The sequence below is a fragment of the Callospermophilus lateralis genome, chromosome 2 (assembly GCF_048772815.1).
Source record: "Callospermophilus lateralis isolate mCalLat2 chromosome 2, mCalLat2.hap1, whole genome shotgun sequence".
NCBI classification, from domain to species: Eukaryota; Metazoa; Chordata; class Mammalia; order Rodentia; family Sciuridae; genus Callospermophilus; species Callospermophilus lateralis.
In genome coordinates this window covers 138774807-138792409 of record NC_135306.1, presented here as the reverse complement: position 1 = coordinate 138792409, position 17603 = coordinate 138774807, and the positions used below count along the sequence as shown (strand labels likewise).

Here is a 17603-nt window from a genome sequence, read left to right as displayed (position 1 = left end):
CTCTCCCATGCCCCGTTTCAATCCTGTGGCCACTGCCTATGAAGGCTCGGTTGGCTTTTACCTCCGCAAGTTCAAAGAAGGGCCGACCAGTTGTTTCGGCGGGGTCGTTAGTGCTGAGTCATAGCAGTTTGGCAGGGGCTAGGGATGTGGCTCAAACGGCAGTGTGCTTGCCTGGCATGCGCGGGTGCTGGGTTCAATCCTCAACACCACAGATGATGAAGAGAGAGAGCTTCAGATGGATCCTGCAGACTATGGAAAGCAACGTTTCAATGATGTTCTTTAACTCGAGTTTCTTCGGGCGTCAGGAACTTAACCTCTTCACGGAAGTAAAAATCGAACCCTCCAACGCCCTCAGCTGTGGCCGCCTGCATTCCTTCCCTCCCACCTTGAGGAATTGTGGCAGAACACTTCCTCTTTATTGTAGAGGTAATTAGAAAGCTAAATTAGCAATCATAAGGTCTATACTTGATAAGAAAAAAGCATTATGTAATCATGAGAGAGATTTCATTCAAGCTGTATTTGACCCTAATAAATTTTTCCTTATCTGCAATAGAATGCATTTTTGTAGTACTACATGTATACCTATTGGATTGTCTTGGTCTCTAGGACTATATTAGGGTAACACAGACAAAAACTTACCTTCTAAACTAATTCCTACATCTTTATTAAGACTCCTCCTATTTCAACCAAGTTAAAATTAGTTCTCTCCTACCATCTTGCAATAATACAGTATTCTTTTTAAATGTTTCTAATATGAGATATTACTCAGTAATATTTCAGCATGAAAACTAAATAAGGTTGCTTTTTTTCCTGAGAGCTGGCATTTAAAAGAACTAGCACCTGGGTCAACCAAATCTGGGTTTGAATTCTGATTCTCCCACTGAGGTCTTTGTCTAGTCTGTTAATCACTCTGAGCTACAGTTCCCTCATCCATAAAATGTGGATTATGTAGTACCAGCTTCAAAGAGTAATTGAGAGGATTAGATGGTGTGTTGCACAGAAAACACTTTGTGCAGTACCAAACATGTGTAAAACACTCAATCTTTGCAGTCAGCTTGGCAGTGAGGAATCCTACTGCCAAGTGAGGAATCCCATCTAGGATGGGATTCATTATACAGTTTTTATTCTTAATGGTTTTAATATTGTGTCCACTATTTAATGAATAGACTGAGATCTAGAAATACTTATTTGGTTTACCCTTGTCTTCTCTTACCAGACTCCAAGTTACTAGAGGACAGGCATGACATTTTAGTTATTTTTAAATCTCAGCAACCTAGACAGTTCCTGGCACATAGAAGTTCCTTTAAAATAATTTTTTTAAAGAAATAGGCTCTTAGGAACTATTTTTGTTGTCTAGATCAAAGGTTCTCAAAGTATGCTTCTTGAATACTTGAATACTCAGTTTGTTAGAGATATACACTAAAAAACTATACCTCAACCTAGTACATCAGAATCTCTGGAAATGGGGTCCAGACAATTGTCATTTAACAAGCTGTCCAGATGATTCTTATGCTTGTTGAAATGTGAAAGTTGTGATCTAGACAGTATTTTTCTTTATATGTCAATGTCATTTTATAAATATCAAAAACATTATGTGCAACCAAACAAATCATACACAAAAGAGCTCATACTGAATTATTCCACTTATGTGAGATTTGAGAATAGGAAAAGCTCATATAAAACAAAAGTAATTTACAAATATAGGAAATACAGACAGTGGATTGCTTGGGGAGAAGAAAGGTGTGCCTGGGAAGAGGCAATAGGAGACTTTCTGAAGTGCTAGAAATTCCATCCACATCTTATTGACATGGATTACATGGATGTATATTCATCAAACTGTATGTTTAAGACCTGTGCATTTCACTATATATAAATGAAATATCAACAAAATTAAAATAAAGTAATGCCATTATAATTCCTTCTGTATATGTCCTATCAGCTGGATATACATTTTAACACAACAATCTTAATATGGTCTACAATGTCCTGCATGGTCTGATTTCTTACCTACTTTTCTAGCTTTATATATTATCATATTCTCTCCATTTCTCCAGTCCTTCACCAGCACTGACTATTTAAGCTTACCAATGACCTTTGTTCCTTTCATTCCTGCCCCCAGGGCCTTTTGTAGATGCTGTTATCACTCCTCAGAATGTTGTCCTTCTTCTCTTTCACCTGGTTAACTCATTCTTCTTGAAGTTCCACTCTTCTTTCTGTTCTTCAGGGAAACTCTGAAGCCTTCCTTTACTATATGAATCTAGAATCTTTTTATAGGTCTGCTACTTATGCTTATGCAGGTTATTTATATAAACCTAGGTTCTCACTTGAGGTGATGAATGGGGCTGAAATCCAGTTTATGCTCCACTCACAAAGACCTGTTCATGAACAAGGCTGTATCAAACTGGATAAAGGAGCATCTTTTTCTGATTCACCAAAGACACAGTCTGCTTGCCAAGGTTTACCTTCTCTGGGCTCTTTTTGCCTATGGTAATGCCTTTTTTAAATAAGACACCATATGGGCAAACAACAGCCCTGACTTTCTACTTCTCTTTATACTACTTACTACAGTTGTAATTTTACATCTATTTGGTGATTGTCTAGTTAAGTTTGTTTCTCTTTCTAGACAATAAACTCTGACAGCAGGAATCTATTTTATTTCCTTATTATCAAGTCTCCTCAGCATCTGGAACAGTACTTGTCATATAGAGGGTACTCAGTAAATATTTATTAAGTGCATGAGATACTTTTTTTTTTAATGCTGGAAGAATATCAGGCTTTTAAAAGGCAGGTCCTGTGTCCTATTTTCCCTTTTATTGAACCCCCATACTTGAAATTACATACTGCTGTGCACATAAAAGGCATTCAATAAATTTTTCCTCATTCATTCCTTTTTTTCCTCATTCATTTCTAAATGTTCAAAGAAGCCATATGATGTTCTGTTCATAGAATACTAGATCTGCAAGCATATGAGATTGCATGAATGATGATGAACAGCTTCTATTTATGAAGTAGAAGAGACAAAAATACTGTATGAATGAAAAATAAACTTCAATGGAAATGGGAAGGATTTAATTTAGCTTTTGAAACTCATTTCCTGATATGAAACTTATAATAGAAGACAATGCCAAAGAAGAATGTGAATTTTCTTTTTTATATAACCAAATGATCTTGGAAAGTTTTTAAGATCAACAATCATTTATCTGAAGCCAAAGGGTATTTCTTTCTTTTGGGGGGAAGAGAGGTAACTGGGAAGTGAACGTAGGGGTGCTTTATCACTGAGCTACATCCCCAGTCCTTTTAATTTTATTTTGGAACAGGATCTCCCTGAGTTGCTGAGGGTCTTGTTAAGTTTGCTGAAGCTGGCCTTGAATTTTCAATTCTTCTGCCTTTTCCAGTCTTCTGAGTGTCTGGAATTATAAGCACGTGACATTGTGTGGACCCAGAGAGTATTTCTTACTGAGTTCTCAATAGGCCACTTGAGATAGCATTATTTTAAGTTTAAGTTTTTTAAAAAAATTTTTTTTGGAATAGTTTTACAGAACAGTGGCAAACATGGTAGTTCCTGGACTCTCCTCATCTAGTTTCTGTCATTGTTAACATAGCATCATAGTATGCAAGTCAAAATTAAACTAAAATACATATGTTACTATTAACTATGTTCCAGACTTGTTTGTATTTTCCCAGGTTTGTCTAGCTATGTCCTCTGTCCTAAGTGAGATAGCTATTTTTTTTTGGGGGGGGGGGGAATTGAACCTAGGGGTGCTTTGACCAATGAGCTAAGTCCCCAGCCATTTTTCTGTTTTGAGACAGGGTCCCACTAAGTTGCTTATAGCCTTGCCAAATTGCTGAGGCTAGTCTTGAACTTGCAATCCTTCTGCCTCAGCATCCAAAGTTACTTGGATTACAGGTGTTATGTTATTGTGCCTGGCTGAGAAAACTTTTTGATGTTCTTTGATGGTGTGTAAAAGATCGTGTGGTTTAAAGACCAAGCAAGCTCTGTGAGGATAATTACATAAGTCTAGAGCTGTTGTTTCTTTGGCTTTTCATTTGATTGAATACAATCTTTAGCTCTGCTACTTGAGCTCTTTATCTTTGGACAAACTTTTAATTACCCTAAGCCTCAGTTTCCTCATTTGTAAAATATAGGAGGTAAGGCCTCTCCAACTGTGATGGTTTCTGAAATCCTTCATGGTAGAATTTGGTATTGAGAAACTGGGTAGATGTCTACATATTAATACTAGAAAAGTAGTACTTTATATAGAATACCTGTGATATTGACATATAGAGGGTACTCAGTAAATATTTATTAAGTGACAAATAAATAGTGACAAAGGCTCTCTCCTTGGCTTTAGTTAGGAGTCTTTGCACCCTCTTTTCATCTAGGTCTTGTCCTTGGACCTTGTCTTCAGCTTGTATAATTCAGTTGTACTAGAGTTCTGGTAAGTCAATTCAGAAAGAATTCCCAATCCTTGATGTCTCATTATTGTGGCTACCTTCAGCAACAATCCTGTTAAGTTGGCTTAGCTAGAATGCTCATGCCTTTGATATCTTCCTTTTCATAATTTTCAACCACATTCCCCCATCTCATCTTCACTTGTCTTTGCTGTATTTAGAGATGAGCATGATCCCTTTTCTCCATTTTATTTTGACATCTATCAAGACAGTCCTGAGTGTATTTTCCTAACCATTTAAACAACTTTCAGAATAAGTTTTTCTTTAACATTGTTAATAAAGAACATGAACTAATTTCTATTTATCAACCCTGATTCATCAGAAAATAAATTTAAAAATAATCCCTCCAAACCTTAATAAGACTCTAAAAATATTTTTGCTTTGTTACAGTAACATGAAATGCTGAAAATGTATTTTCTTTCCATGTGTCCTTTATTCAAATATTCAGCACTTTTCATCTAGAAGTTGATTCCCACTTCCCAGCTCCCACAGTAATTTGTACCTGAAACGCTTCTGTTGATTATCCTTATCTGTAGAGCTATATTTCACGAATATCCTTCCCAATAATGGGAGTGCATTTCTGTCCATGAAAGCCATAGCACCAAAGACTTCTTACTTTCTCAGTAACTGGCTCTATACTTGTCTCATTTCTCTTACATACTGAAGAAATCTTTGCAGTGCTTGACTCACTAGAAGTGCTCAACAATAACTGCAATTATTAAGACCTGAACTTGAATTTTTTCCCACTTAATTTTCCTGAGACTTCATTGTAAAAATCTTTTTCATTGCTTTATCTCCTTTTTTCTCATTCTCAACCAGTTCTCTGCTTATATCTAAAAGAAAGTGTGACTTGCAATCTGCATGCATAAGTAATTTAAGTATGCTAGAATATTAGGATGGGGCATTCTAGACTGGTTATCCACTGGAAGATACATTGAAATCTAAATGAGAAAAATATACATTATCAAGTGGGCGCTCAAGAAATGTTAGGTCCCTTCCTATTTCCTCATTTTACAGATGAGGACACTGACACCCAGAAAGATAAGTAATCACAATTACTTTCTGAAACAGGGGAATGCTGTATTTTATTTTATTGCCATCATTTTCCTCTTCCTGATACTCATTCAGTTATACGGTTTAATTACCCATCCAAGAAATCCACGGGTTCATTGGTGTATTTGGCATGGGTCAAGAGTCCAGACACATGCAACAGGGCCAAATATTTCAGCGACATAAAACAATTTTGTTGCCTTTTTCTAAAATTTTTTTTATCGTATCTGACATGCAAAACCAAAAAAAGGACCGTTGCCCAAGTCTCACAATCGCATACACAGTTAGCGAAGAGCAATGATTTACAGGTCTTGGCGTTTTCCAGGGCCTTGATAATCTTCTAACAGTTAAAGGGGGCACTTCGCTTGTAACACACTGGAATCTAGAGTAAGGTAATTTAAAGATATCTCTACTTAAATCTTAATTGGCACCAACTAGGTGATGATAATCATTAATTCATTGCAACAAATATTCATCAGAATAAGGTATTCGTCAAGAATTTAGGGTACATCCAGACTTGAATCTGAGAGCATTTTGAAATCCAGCCTACTTTGAACACCGATAGACTACCTGGTTCAGCAAACAAGAATTCGAAAAGAGGAGGGGCTTGGAGGAGGTGGCTCCCCACAACCCAGCGCGAGAATACGCCTGGGCGCATGCGCATCTTCTGGCGAGTGCCTTCCATTTGCTTGATAGGGGTGGCGATTCGGAAACCGTGTACAGTTTTTCGATTTCTATCCTCAAGCGAAAAATAGGGTGTCCGCGTTTCCATGATTTAGGGAAAACATTATCCTCCAAGTTCAATATTAAGGACACTTGGAATAGACAGGAAAAACAATAGGTGACTTATTGTATTCCTTCCCCTTCTCTGGGACATTGGTGGTCTAGTCCATTCCACAGACTTTCGCTCCCTTGCAGCGGGTCGGAGATCGAAGGATTGAGCCAATTGCGGCTGAAACGTCTTTGGAAGGAAGAAAGGGGTGAGGGAACATCCCTTTGAGTTCCGCCTCTTCTTTTCGAGGCGGTGGTGGGGAAAGGGGACCTACGAAATACTGCCCTCTTAAACCAACGGATCATACGTCTCCGTGCAATCTGCCGGGAGGGCGGCGGGAAAACAGCAAGACGGGAGTGGGTAAAGGGAAGAAGCCAGGAAGCCGCGCAGGCGGGCGCGCGCGCGCGCCCCTTTTTCAGCAGTGTGGCGGGGTCGCACGCACGCCCGCCTCGGCGGCTGGGCGCGATTTGCGACAGTGGGGGGAGCGGTGGAGGTGGCGGCGGCAGTGGCAACTTTGCGGCAAGCTCGGGCCGGGCTTGCTTGACGGCGGTGTGGCGGAGGCCCCGCCCGAGGCGGCAGGAACCTGGAGGGAGGCGGAGGAATATGTCCGAGAGGGAAGTGTCGACAGCGCCGGCGGGAACCGACATGCCTTCGGCCAAGAAACAGAAGCTGAGTAGCGACGAGAACAGCAACCCGGATCTCTCTGGAGATGAGAATGTGAGTGCAGCCCCTAGCAGTCACGCGACTCCGGAGTAGAAGTTTTAAGTTCTTTTAAAACTGTAGGAGCGGGGGCGGGCGGGCGACTGTGGGGGGAGGGAGAGGTGTCACCCTGTACTCGGGAAAACGCGGGCGTGCTGGAGAAAATTGAACTTGTCTCTGGGGGGATTTTGAGCTGGGGCTGAGAACGGGCAGAAACTTGGTGAAGGAGAGGTATTAAATGGTTACAGGGGTCTGAGAGGTCTCTTTTGAGTTCCTTTTACATGTGATGCAGAAGTGTTTGAGTCTTTGGGGGATATAGGGAAGATTCCGGATCTGAGATTCATGTAGGTTTAAAAGGCATGTTAGAGATTTTCCTAAGAGTTGAAAGGAAGAGGCTGAGTCTGTTAGGCACCCCTTTCAAGGAGTTTAGGGTCTGTGCCGTCCGTAGATACCAATAGAAACTCCAGGATGGAAGGTATAGATCTTTGACATAGGGGTTTAGATGACTTTATTAAAGAAGATCTTGTGGCTGCTTCTGCCCTGTCGGTGGAGGTGGGGTGTGCCCGAGTGTCGCCTTTTCTGTAAAGGCATAATTGAGAGTGTCTTCTTCTGACTAGGAGGGGAACCACGTTTGAGTTAGGTATGGGTGGGGGTAGTTTCTCCTTTGGCAGTTTGTAAAGGGAACAACCTGGAAGATTTTAGGCAACCGTGGTAAAGACAGATTTATTTAGATGAAGGTTAAACGAAGTGTGAGGATTAAATGAGGTAATATAAGTAAAGTGGTTAAGGAGTATCTGTCCCATAATAAATAGTACACAAATATTTGTTAATTATTTATAATAATTACCGTTACTTATTTTGTGATCATATAGAGTTATATTTCTGGCCCTTTCATATGCTTAATAATCGGGCAAAATATAATGAAAATGTGAAACCTACTTAGAGTGAGGAAAAATTCAGGGGACAAAATAAAGTGAAAGCTCATTTTCTTTTTTGTAGACCCCTGAGGGGAATATATTCTTTGGTACCTTCTGAAGCAATTCAAAACCAAATGCTTGGATTAGCTTTTTGTTTTGTTTTCTCCAAATAGGGGACAGAGATTTTAAACTTTTTTTGGTGTTTATGTTTGGACCCCTCAATGAAGCCTTTGGAGTCTTCCCAAAATAACATTTTTAAATGTAGGAAATACAGTATATGGGGTTACAAAACATGATCAATTATAAAATTGTATAATATATTTTTTAAAGTTTTTTTAGGACCAGGGGGATAGCTCAGTTGTAGAGCACTTGCCTAGCATGTGGGAGGCCCTGGGTTCCATGGGATTGGGGGGTGTGGGATCAGATTTAATAATATATATTTCTTTTAACAACAGAATCTAGCATTGAATTTGAGGGTAGTGACAGGCTTATTTTTCAAGATCCATAGCAACTGTAATACAGGTTGGCATTCCTGATCTGAAAATGCAAAATCTGAAATGCAGAAAAACCAAAGAGGGTAGTAATTTTACTCTAGAGGAAGGGAATAATGATAAGGTCAAAAGCAGGTAGGGGAAGAATGGGTTTTTTGAGTTGAAATTTGTTGTTGGCACTCCAAATGTTTAGAATTTTGGAGCTTTTAACATTTTTGGGTTAGGAATGTTCAAATGGTAAAGTATATGCAAATATTCTAAAATCTGAAACACTTTTGGTCTTACGCATTTTGGATAAAGGACACTTAACCAGTGTGATATAGAAATAGAAATATCTAATTTCCGGGCTGAGGTTGTGGCTCAGTGGTAGAATATTTACTCGCCTACATAGGTGAGGCACTGGATTTGAGCCTCAGCAGCATGTAAATGTAAAATAAAGATATTGTATCCACCTAAAAAAAAACAACTAAAAAAATAAATATTAAAAAAAAGAAATATCTAATTTCTATTAGTGACAGTCATAACTATGCTAACATTGGCATCTGTTACCTCCATTATAACAGAAGGAAGTGTAAAATTTCAAAGTGGTGGAAATTAAGATGTAATTTTTTTCCCCACTTGAATTCACAGACCTTCTGAATTCCATACAACACAGAGTAGAGAACATTTTGTAAAAATAAGTTCCAGAAAAACTAACAAGGACAGTGGTTTTACTCTGTAGGGAGGGAATAATAACAAGACCAAAAGCAGGTGGGGGAAGAAAGTGTTTTTGAGTTGGAGTTAGGTAACCTGAGCAGCTAACACTCTTTAAAAAGTTATTAAAAGAATTGAAGAACATATTTGAGATTTATTGTATATATTTTCTGTCATTTTATCAAACTTTTTAAGATCAGATGACAGTAAAGTAGTTAGTGTCTGAAAGAGTATTAATGGTTATTGTGGTTAACGATACCAGAAGGCCTTATCTGGAGGCTTGCCCTTTGCTAGAGTAATGGGACAAGATTAAGGGACAAATTACTATTCCTGAGTCTGTTTTCTTGTTGGGCATTGTCATTCTGCACTTTGAGGAAGGAGTAGGGTGGGAGTCAGCCTGAGTACATATTAAACAAAGATTTTATTTTAATTTAAAGACAAAATGAAAGCATTTTGTTTCTGTTTGATTCCATCTTGCCTTTGGAGGATATAGATGGGTAAATTAAGTGGTCAAGAGGTAAAATATGCAGTGTGACAATGTTTTTGTATGACCTCTTGACTAATGGCTCAGTGTTTAGCCAAAATAAAAAGAAGTTGTGTTATTTTGTTCTGTGGTGCTGGGTGTTGAACCCAGGGCCTCATGCATGCTAGGCAAGCACTCTACCACTAAGCCACATTCCCAACTCCAGAGTTTGTTCGTTTTCTTTCATTTCTCTTCTGTTAAAAGGTAATTTTTCAGAAAAAAGTGTGTGAACATTGTTAACATTTTTATTTTACTCACTTGAAGGAATTAGGTAAATGTTATAACTTGTAAACCAAAAAAGCCAAACAGTCAAATTTATATAAAATAAAGAAATGAAGGGATGAATTGCAAATGGAGAGAAAATATTTTTTACACTAACGGAAAGGGAATTATACTGAATTTATTCTGTGGTGACAAAATTTGCATGTCTATCAGTTATCTATAATTTAAAAAGAATTGCAAAAATACGTAAAAGACAGTGAGGAAGACTAATCTGATAATTTGGAACTACAAGCATGGTTTTTTCATTGATACATTTTTCTATCCTGGATTTTAACTATGTAAATACAACTGACAAGTGGGGAGAATAGGGAGACATAAAGAACATTTCAAGCTAGGAACCCAACTTTAAAATTTTACATTTTCTATTTCCATAATGTTTAATTGCACTCACATTAAATTACAGTTCAAATATTTGTTGAGCACTTTGTGCCACCTGTCTCCATCCATTTTTTTTTATGCTAGATAATTAGTATTTTCCAGAATAGGGTATTTTTTTTTAATGCATTTCATTTTGGAGTCATATGAAGTTTGAAATCCCCAGGAAATATATTGTTGTTTTCAAGTGAGTTAATATGGGTTTTTTTACTATGCCTTTTGATACTTCAGTTAATTTTAACCTTCTGTAATATAAACCAGCTTTAGGAAGCAGTAATTTAGAAATAGTCCCTAAAGGCAATGTTTTTTAGACTATTCTAGCAGATGTTAGTAGGCACTTGAAGAAAGAAAGATCAAAACAAAACAAACTTTCCCTTGAATGAATTTAGGGTCATAAATGTAAATAAATCATCTTATTTCTAAGGAGACATTGGAATCTGTACTCCAAGAAGGTAGTGAAATTCTCTTGAGATTAAAGGGCCTTTAGTATGTCTTCTGTACCAGAGATAAGAAATAAATTAGAAGAATTTTTAGGATTTCTGCATTCATTTCTGTATTTGGAAGGATTTTACTTTTAACTATTGTCTTCAGAGTTCTGATTATGTTAGGACTATGAGGCACATTTTATTTACAGATAGCCATTTGAAGCCATTGAGACTTTAAATTCTGAATAGTTTGTTGTCAATATACAGCATATGAATATCAGGACTTGTAAAAACTACATCAAAGTGGAAGCATTAACACTTTGGCCTCAAATGGCCACCTACCTCCATGCTCCAAACTGAGTAACAAGCAAGGAAATTATAAAGACATGTAGATCAGTCAGATTTAGTAGTCACAGTTTTAGGGTGGAATCCCAGCAACCCTAAATGAGAATAGTTAGGCTTTCTCAACACCTCCTTATCTAACAAGTGCCCTAAAGATTAAATGGTCCCATGCATTAAAGTAGCTGGCATAGGTCAGTACCTTATTATGTAAAGGCAATATTACTTTTCCATTATCAATCTGATTAGTATTTTGTTTTCATTTTTGCTGAAATATAAAAATACCTACAAAAATTCTGATGTTTTGTATCCTTATTTGAAGACAGAAGTACATTTTTTCTTTCTTTCTTTCTTTCTTTTTTTTTTTTCAGACTTCTAGGTTCATTAGATCTTTCCAGTATAAAGTCACTTGCCTGAAAATATCACTGTCTCATGTAATTTTTCTTAATTTACTGCTTATAGGATGATGCTGTCAGTATAGAAAGTGGTACAAACACTGAACGCCCTGATACACCTACAAATACACCAAATGCACCTGGAAGGAAAAGTTGGGGAAAGGGAAAATGGAAGTCGAAGAAATGCAAATATTCTTTCAAATGTGTAAACAGTCTCAAGGTATGTTCAGAAAGACAGGTTTTTTGGGCTGAATGTTAGGCTTTAGAATTATTTCTCAATGGCATACATTTTATATTCAAGGTACTCTTTTAAGTTTAAAATATTTTAAAGTTAGAGGGTTTTAAGGTTTTTTTTGTTTGTTTTTTTTTTGAGGTTCAAATAGCATAATACAATCTCCCACATTCAGCTTTTTGGCTTTGTTTTTTATTTTAATTTAAATGTGTAATACTGAGTATTGCAGGTGGTTTTGCTTTATTGTTTGTTAATTCAAATAAAATATTTTAGGAAATGTTACTCTTTATGTTCTGGTAAACCTTAAAAAACATGAGTAACTTCTGGAACCAGTTATTAAAAAGAACTGAATGTTACCCACTAACTAAGAAGTATAAATTGAAACAGATGTCTTACTTTGTACAGTTTTTTAAAAAAATCTTTTTGTCCTTTGCTTTATTTATATTTGTCTTAAAAGGAAAAGGTGTGCAATTTTAAAAACTTTTCAGTAGTCAATATTTGGGGAAAATAAGATATTAGGGTTATTTAAATTACTGCCTCAGTAACATTTACTTTATAAAAAGGATTACTGATGTTTATTTTAAATGTTTTCTGATGTATTTCCACTTTGTGTTTTTTATTTTTTAAGTTTGAGGTTATTTTTCCTGAAGGAAAATAAACATTATGTTACTTCATATATATGTGTTTAAATGTAGATAGCTAATTATACTTTTAGGTAAAGGTTTAGGAGAGTTTAAGAAGCTGTGGCTACATGATGTTTTCCTGTCTGTAGCAAAAATTAAGTGCTTAGTGTGTAAAAGAGAAATTAATCTCAGCCTCTCAAAAAAGTGTTTATTAAAATATTGAGATAATATTATATTAGCCTAAGAGTTAGTTACTATATCTGGAAGATATTTTTAACTGCCTTTAAATAATTCAAAAGCCTAAAGCTGTGGCTTTTCAAATGGATAAGAAAATGAAAGTTGTTAAATTTTAAAGTGAAAACAGTACCTTCCAGTAAACTTGAAATTTAGTGTTAAATGCCAGGAGATTGCCATGAAGTCCTAAAACTGAAAAATAACCATGTAAACAAAAGTAAGTAATCTTATGATCTATCTGTTTGTATATCTCTGAAGGTATAGTCCATTTACTCCCACAGCCCTCACTATTCAGGTGTTCTTTTTCATTATTAAATTCCTGGAATGTTTGTCTTTAAAGAACCAAATTCAAGATTATTTAAAATTGTTTATATAGAGTTAATAGAAAGCAGTAATTTAAATAGAATTTTGATAATGTTTCACTTTACAAAGGAAAATTTAATCCTAGTAAAATTTAGTGATTGCCAAAAAGTTATATTACCTCTATAAAGCCATTTGTTGGTTTCCTCTTTTGGAAAAATAAATTTATCCTCATGACCCAATATGTTAAATATGTCTATCAAAATTTACCCAATGTATTGTGATTTGGGAAAAAACGATTTGAGTTAAAGAAAATGAAAGGTACATATCAAAGTTTTTTTATAGACAAATAATTGTAACCTAAATAAATGTTACTGAGGCAGTGCTCAAAGTCTTTGATTGTTATAAAACTTTATCATATACAGTATATAAAGATGTGAAAACTGGTCTAGTCAAGATTTTTTAATTTTATCGTCAAAAGTCAGTTTATGCATGATTCACAAAAATAACAAATTATATTTTAGAGAAAGGGTAAAGGTTAATTCACTATCTTTTTTTTTTTATTTCTAAGAGACACTGTTGAATTTTTATTTCATGATTATTTTATAGGAAGATCATAACCAGCCATTGTTTGGAGTTCAATTTAACTGGCACAGTAAAGAAGGAGATCCATTAGTCTTTGCAACTGTAGGAAGCAACAGAGTGAGTGTTATGGGGTCTTTTTGGCCCTCAGCTTGATTATTGGATTTGTTATTATAGAATGAATGATTTTGAACTAAATTTTGTGTTTAACAATATGATTTAAGAATGGTTTAACAATATGATTCTTTTATCTAACAGTAAAACTTTCTAGAAATTGTCAATTTAAAACTAATATTTATTATTGGAAAATACATTTATTACTAAAGTAGGTCATCAAACAGGTTTTATATTTCTTCATAAGTATTTTGGGTGATTGAAAGAACTAACTTCTCTCTTGCTGTGTGTGTGTGTCCATGTGTGCATGTGCATTTGTATGTGTGGTGTGGGGATTTGTGTGTGTGTGTGATGTGGTGCTGGGGATTGAAACCAGGGCCTCACGCATGCTAGGCAAATACTCTATTGCTGCACTATGTCTTCAGCTCTGTTTTAAAATTTTGAGACAGTGTCTTGCTAAGTTGCCTAGGCAGGCCTCAGACTTTTGTTCCTCCTGCCTCTGCCTGTGGAGTATGTGGAATTTAGAGACCTATGTTACCACATTTGACTACTTTTCTCTTTTTTTAAAGTTATTTTGTTATTTATGAATTGAATTGGATGAGAAATTTGTGATTTTTTTAAAAAAATAAAGTAATTAATTGCTCTATAAATGAAAGCTTAAAGCCAGTGGATTTAAATAACAGTTTTGCAAGTGTTTTAATTATTTGCAATAAATATCTGAGTTTGCTATTTATTTTCTTACTAATTTATTTTGTGGTGCCAGGGATCCAGCTCAGAGCATTGAGCATGCTATGCAGTACTTTACCATTGAGTTTGCTTTTAAGAAAGCCAGAGTTATCTTAAATTGAGTGAAATGGGTGAAAAGAGCAATGCTGGCACATTTTAACATAAACCATCACTTAACTTTTTTTTTTTTTTTTTTTTTTTTTTTAAGTACTGTGGCTTGAACTCAGGGGCATTTGACCACTGAACCACATCCCCAGCCCCATTTTGTATTTTATTTAGAGAGAGAATCTCACTGAGTTGCTTAGTGCCTCACTTTTGCTGAGGCTGGCTTTGAACTTGCAATCCTTCTGCCTTAGCCTCCCAAGCTGCTGGGATTATAGGCACACACCATGGCATCAACAACTTTTTTTTTTTTTAAATAGTTGTAGATGGGCAGAATGCCTTTATTTTATGTGGTGCTAAGGATCAAACCCAGTGCTTCACATATGCCAAGCATGTGCTTTGCCACTGAGCTACAGCCGCATCCTCTAACGTTTTAATTAAATAAGGGGCTAAATTAAATAGCTGGGTTGCAAAGATGTACTCATTCTATTCATTTCTAACTAGAATTTCCAGGGAGTCCTCACAGGTTTTCTTTTAAAAATTGAAATCATCTCAAGGAAAAATTTTCCTCTTTAAGTCTATAAGTAGCTAACATTTTGGTTACCCATTAATACTGTGGTGGGAATTAAGATGAATAGCATAGAAATAGATTGATGTGTTCAGAAAAAGAAATAGGAAGAAAATAAACTAATTGGATATGGACTGTTGACAAGTCACTTACTCTATCTACCCTTAGCTCAAAAAGGAAAGAAATGAATCTGAGATGTTCATTAGTCATTTAATTGAGTAAAATGACATCTTATGTGTCTTTAGTAATTGTGTTAAAATTCATTGAGAGTTGTAATTTTTAATGTGCACTACTTGTTTTCTGTATTTTTGATTCCTTGTATTAATATTTTTTTGTTTTAGTAAGTTAACTTGATAACAGGGAAATTGTCCGTTCAGTATTCTTCAAATATCAGCCATTCTGGGCTGAGTCCTTCCAGTTCTTTTTTTCTAAAAAATAAATTTTGACTTGAGGAAGTTTTAATTACATTAAGACTCTGGTGCTCGGGCTGGGGTTGTGGCTCAGTGGTAGAGCACTTGCCTTGCATGTGCAAGGCCCTGGGTTCGATTCTCAGCACCACATAAAAATAAATAAAATAAAGGTATTGTGTCCATCTACATCTAAAAGATTTTTTAAAAGTACTTGAAAGTTACTAGTGAAGTTGATAACATGGGATAACAGCTTTTCTTAGTGTTCAGCCAAACATAGGTTGTATGATATGTAGTCTTCCTATAGTTGTTGAGTTCTCATATTCTTTGAAAATAGCAATCAGAGGAAAAGTGTAGTTTCAAGAAAGATTTTCTAACTGGCTTGAAGCCCATTAATTAAAATTGAATCCATTTTTAAGATATCCTCATAAACCTACCATTATAATTCTTCAACTTGGCCATGATAGTAGTAGAATTGGTATAATTTCTGCTCAAGTATGCTAATTGCAGTGTTCTAAGCTTTCTAAGAAAAAAAATCATTTAAAATGACATTGAAGCGTATTACATATAGTTTATTGAATTCTAAAAAGTCCTGCCATTAGGATTTCTTTAAAAGAAGAAAGGGAAAACAATTATCTTTTAAGATATAATTAACAACCACATGAAGATTAGTTTTTAGATTATGATCTAGGGGAGATTATTTTATGAATTTAATAGTGATAAATGATATATAGGATCTTCATAGTATATGCTGCTATTAAATTTTAATAGATTTTTGCTAATGTGACTAAGGTATAAGAAAAATGGAACAAATTTTATAAAAATTTTTAAAGTTGTATATGTTGCTATATTTTAAATTTTGGAATATGAATCAAATGAAAAGGACTACTATACAAGGAAAAGCAATTCATTGTTAGCAAATTGTAGACTTTTTTATGTTAATAACGGCCTATAACTTCATAAAGTCTTTAAAATTTTTTTTAACTAATTCAAAAAAGCACAAAAATTATACATATTTATTGGGTATCAGCTGATGTGTTGGTACATGGATACATTGTATACTCTTTAATCATGGTAAATGTATCTGTTTCTGAATATTCGTTATTTCTTTATGGTGCCAAAGACTTTTGTTATGGATTTAAATAAAGGATGATAAACCACAATTACTTTGGGTGTTCAACTTTATTCACTTTGAGAGGTTGGTGCAATTATAAGGATGAAGAATACATTTAAATGATGGGAAATAAAATATTTGTAAAATATTATAAAATTATAAATATAATTTATAAATTAATAAATAGAAGCATTACTAGAATATTTTATATTCTGGATATTATGTAAAACGTGTTAGGCTTTATAATGATTTTCAGAAATTTATAAGTTTAAAGGAGCTATTTTTAGGGCAATAGTTTCTGTAGAGTCTTTAAGATAATATTGTGATTAGAATGTTTAGAAGCTAAAGAGTGTGTTTCTGTATTTGAGATGAAATTTACTTTATTTTTGTTTTCATTAGGTTACATTATATGAATGTCATTCACAAGGTGAAATCCGGTTATTGCAGTCTTATGTGGATGCTGATGTATCCTTTCCTGGGTTTTAGTATCTTTGGTCAAAGACATTTATTTTCAATAAATAAACCAAAATTTTCTAAATTAATTCCCTCAAATTACTGTCCTTTTTTTTTAATTAAATTTATTTTTTTAGTTGTTGATAGGCCTTTTTAAAAAAATTTGTTTATATGCAGTGCTGAGAATCGAACCCAGTGCCTCACACATGCCTGACAAGTGTGCTACTGCTGAGCTCCAGTCCCAGCCCCAACTTACTATCCTTTCTTTAGCCAATGTTATTCCTTCACTGTCATTGTCACCCAATAGAATCTTGGTATCTGATTTTCCTAATCTTCAGAATCAGACTGGAGAAAGGAATGTTAAAAATCTGGTAATAGAAAATATTAGCTGAGACTAGGACTAGCTAAAACTTCTTGTTTCTTTGATTTTGCCTAGAATTTTTAAATTTTAGCATAGTTTTAATAATGAACTTGAGTTGATCAGAAGCTGTAACTGTCAGTCATTCCAAGTATTGGATCAACAAAAGCTTAGATGGAAATAAAATATTACAAAACACGAGTTAATGAATAAAAGGAAAATTTAAAAGGCAGAGGATTAGGTAGAGCAGTAAAAGCTTCTTCCAGATCCATTTGAAAAACCAAGCAAACAAGATAAAGACAGTCTTCTCTAGGTGATAATGGAAAGAAGTATTGCTAGTTGGGGAAGATCTCACACAGAAAAAGTGGAAAGTGGAA

The 17603-nt window shown here is 35.1% G+C and overlaps 1 protein-coding gene across 3 annotated transcripts in view; it reads left to right on the top strand.

Annotated features, from left to right (window-relative positions):
• The first annotated feature begins 6569 nt into the window (after positions 1 to 6569).
• Eed (embryonic ectoderm development) overlaps positions 6570 to 17603 on the top strand; it is a 29765-nt gene continuing 18731 nt past the window's right edge. For 2 of the 3 annotated variants that reach the window (XR_013090391.1, XM_076846555.1), the window contains exons 1-4: positions 6778 to 6991; positions 11481 to 11633; positions 13412 to 13504; positions 16815 to 16880. Coding sequence is in view for 2 of the 3 variants with exons in the window: in XM_076846555.1 (XP_076702670.1) it covers positions 6878 to 6991; positions 11481 to 11633; positions 13412 to 13504; positions 16815 to 16880 (426 nt within the window). In the remaining variant the exon portion in view is untranslated. Of the gene's footprint in view, positions 6992 to 11480; positions 11634 to 13411; positions 13505 to 16814; positions 16881 to 17603 lie in introns of all 3 variants that reach the window. The other variant, XM_076846556.1, reaches the window with a different exon arrangement.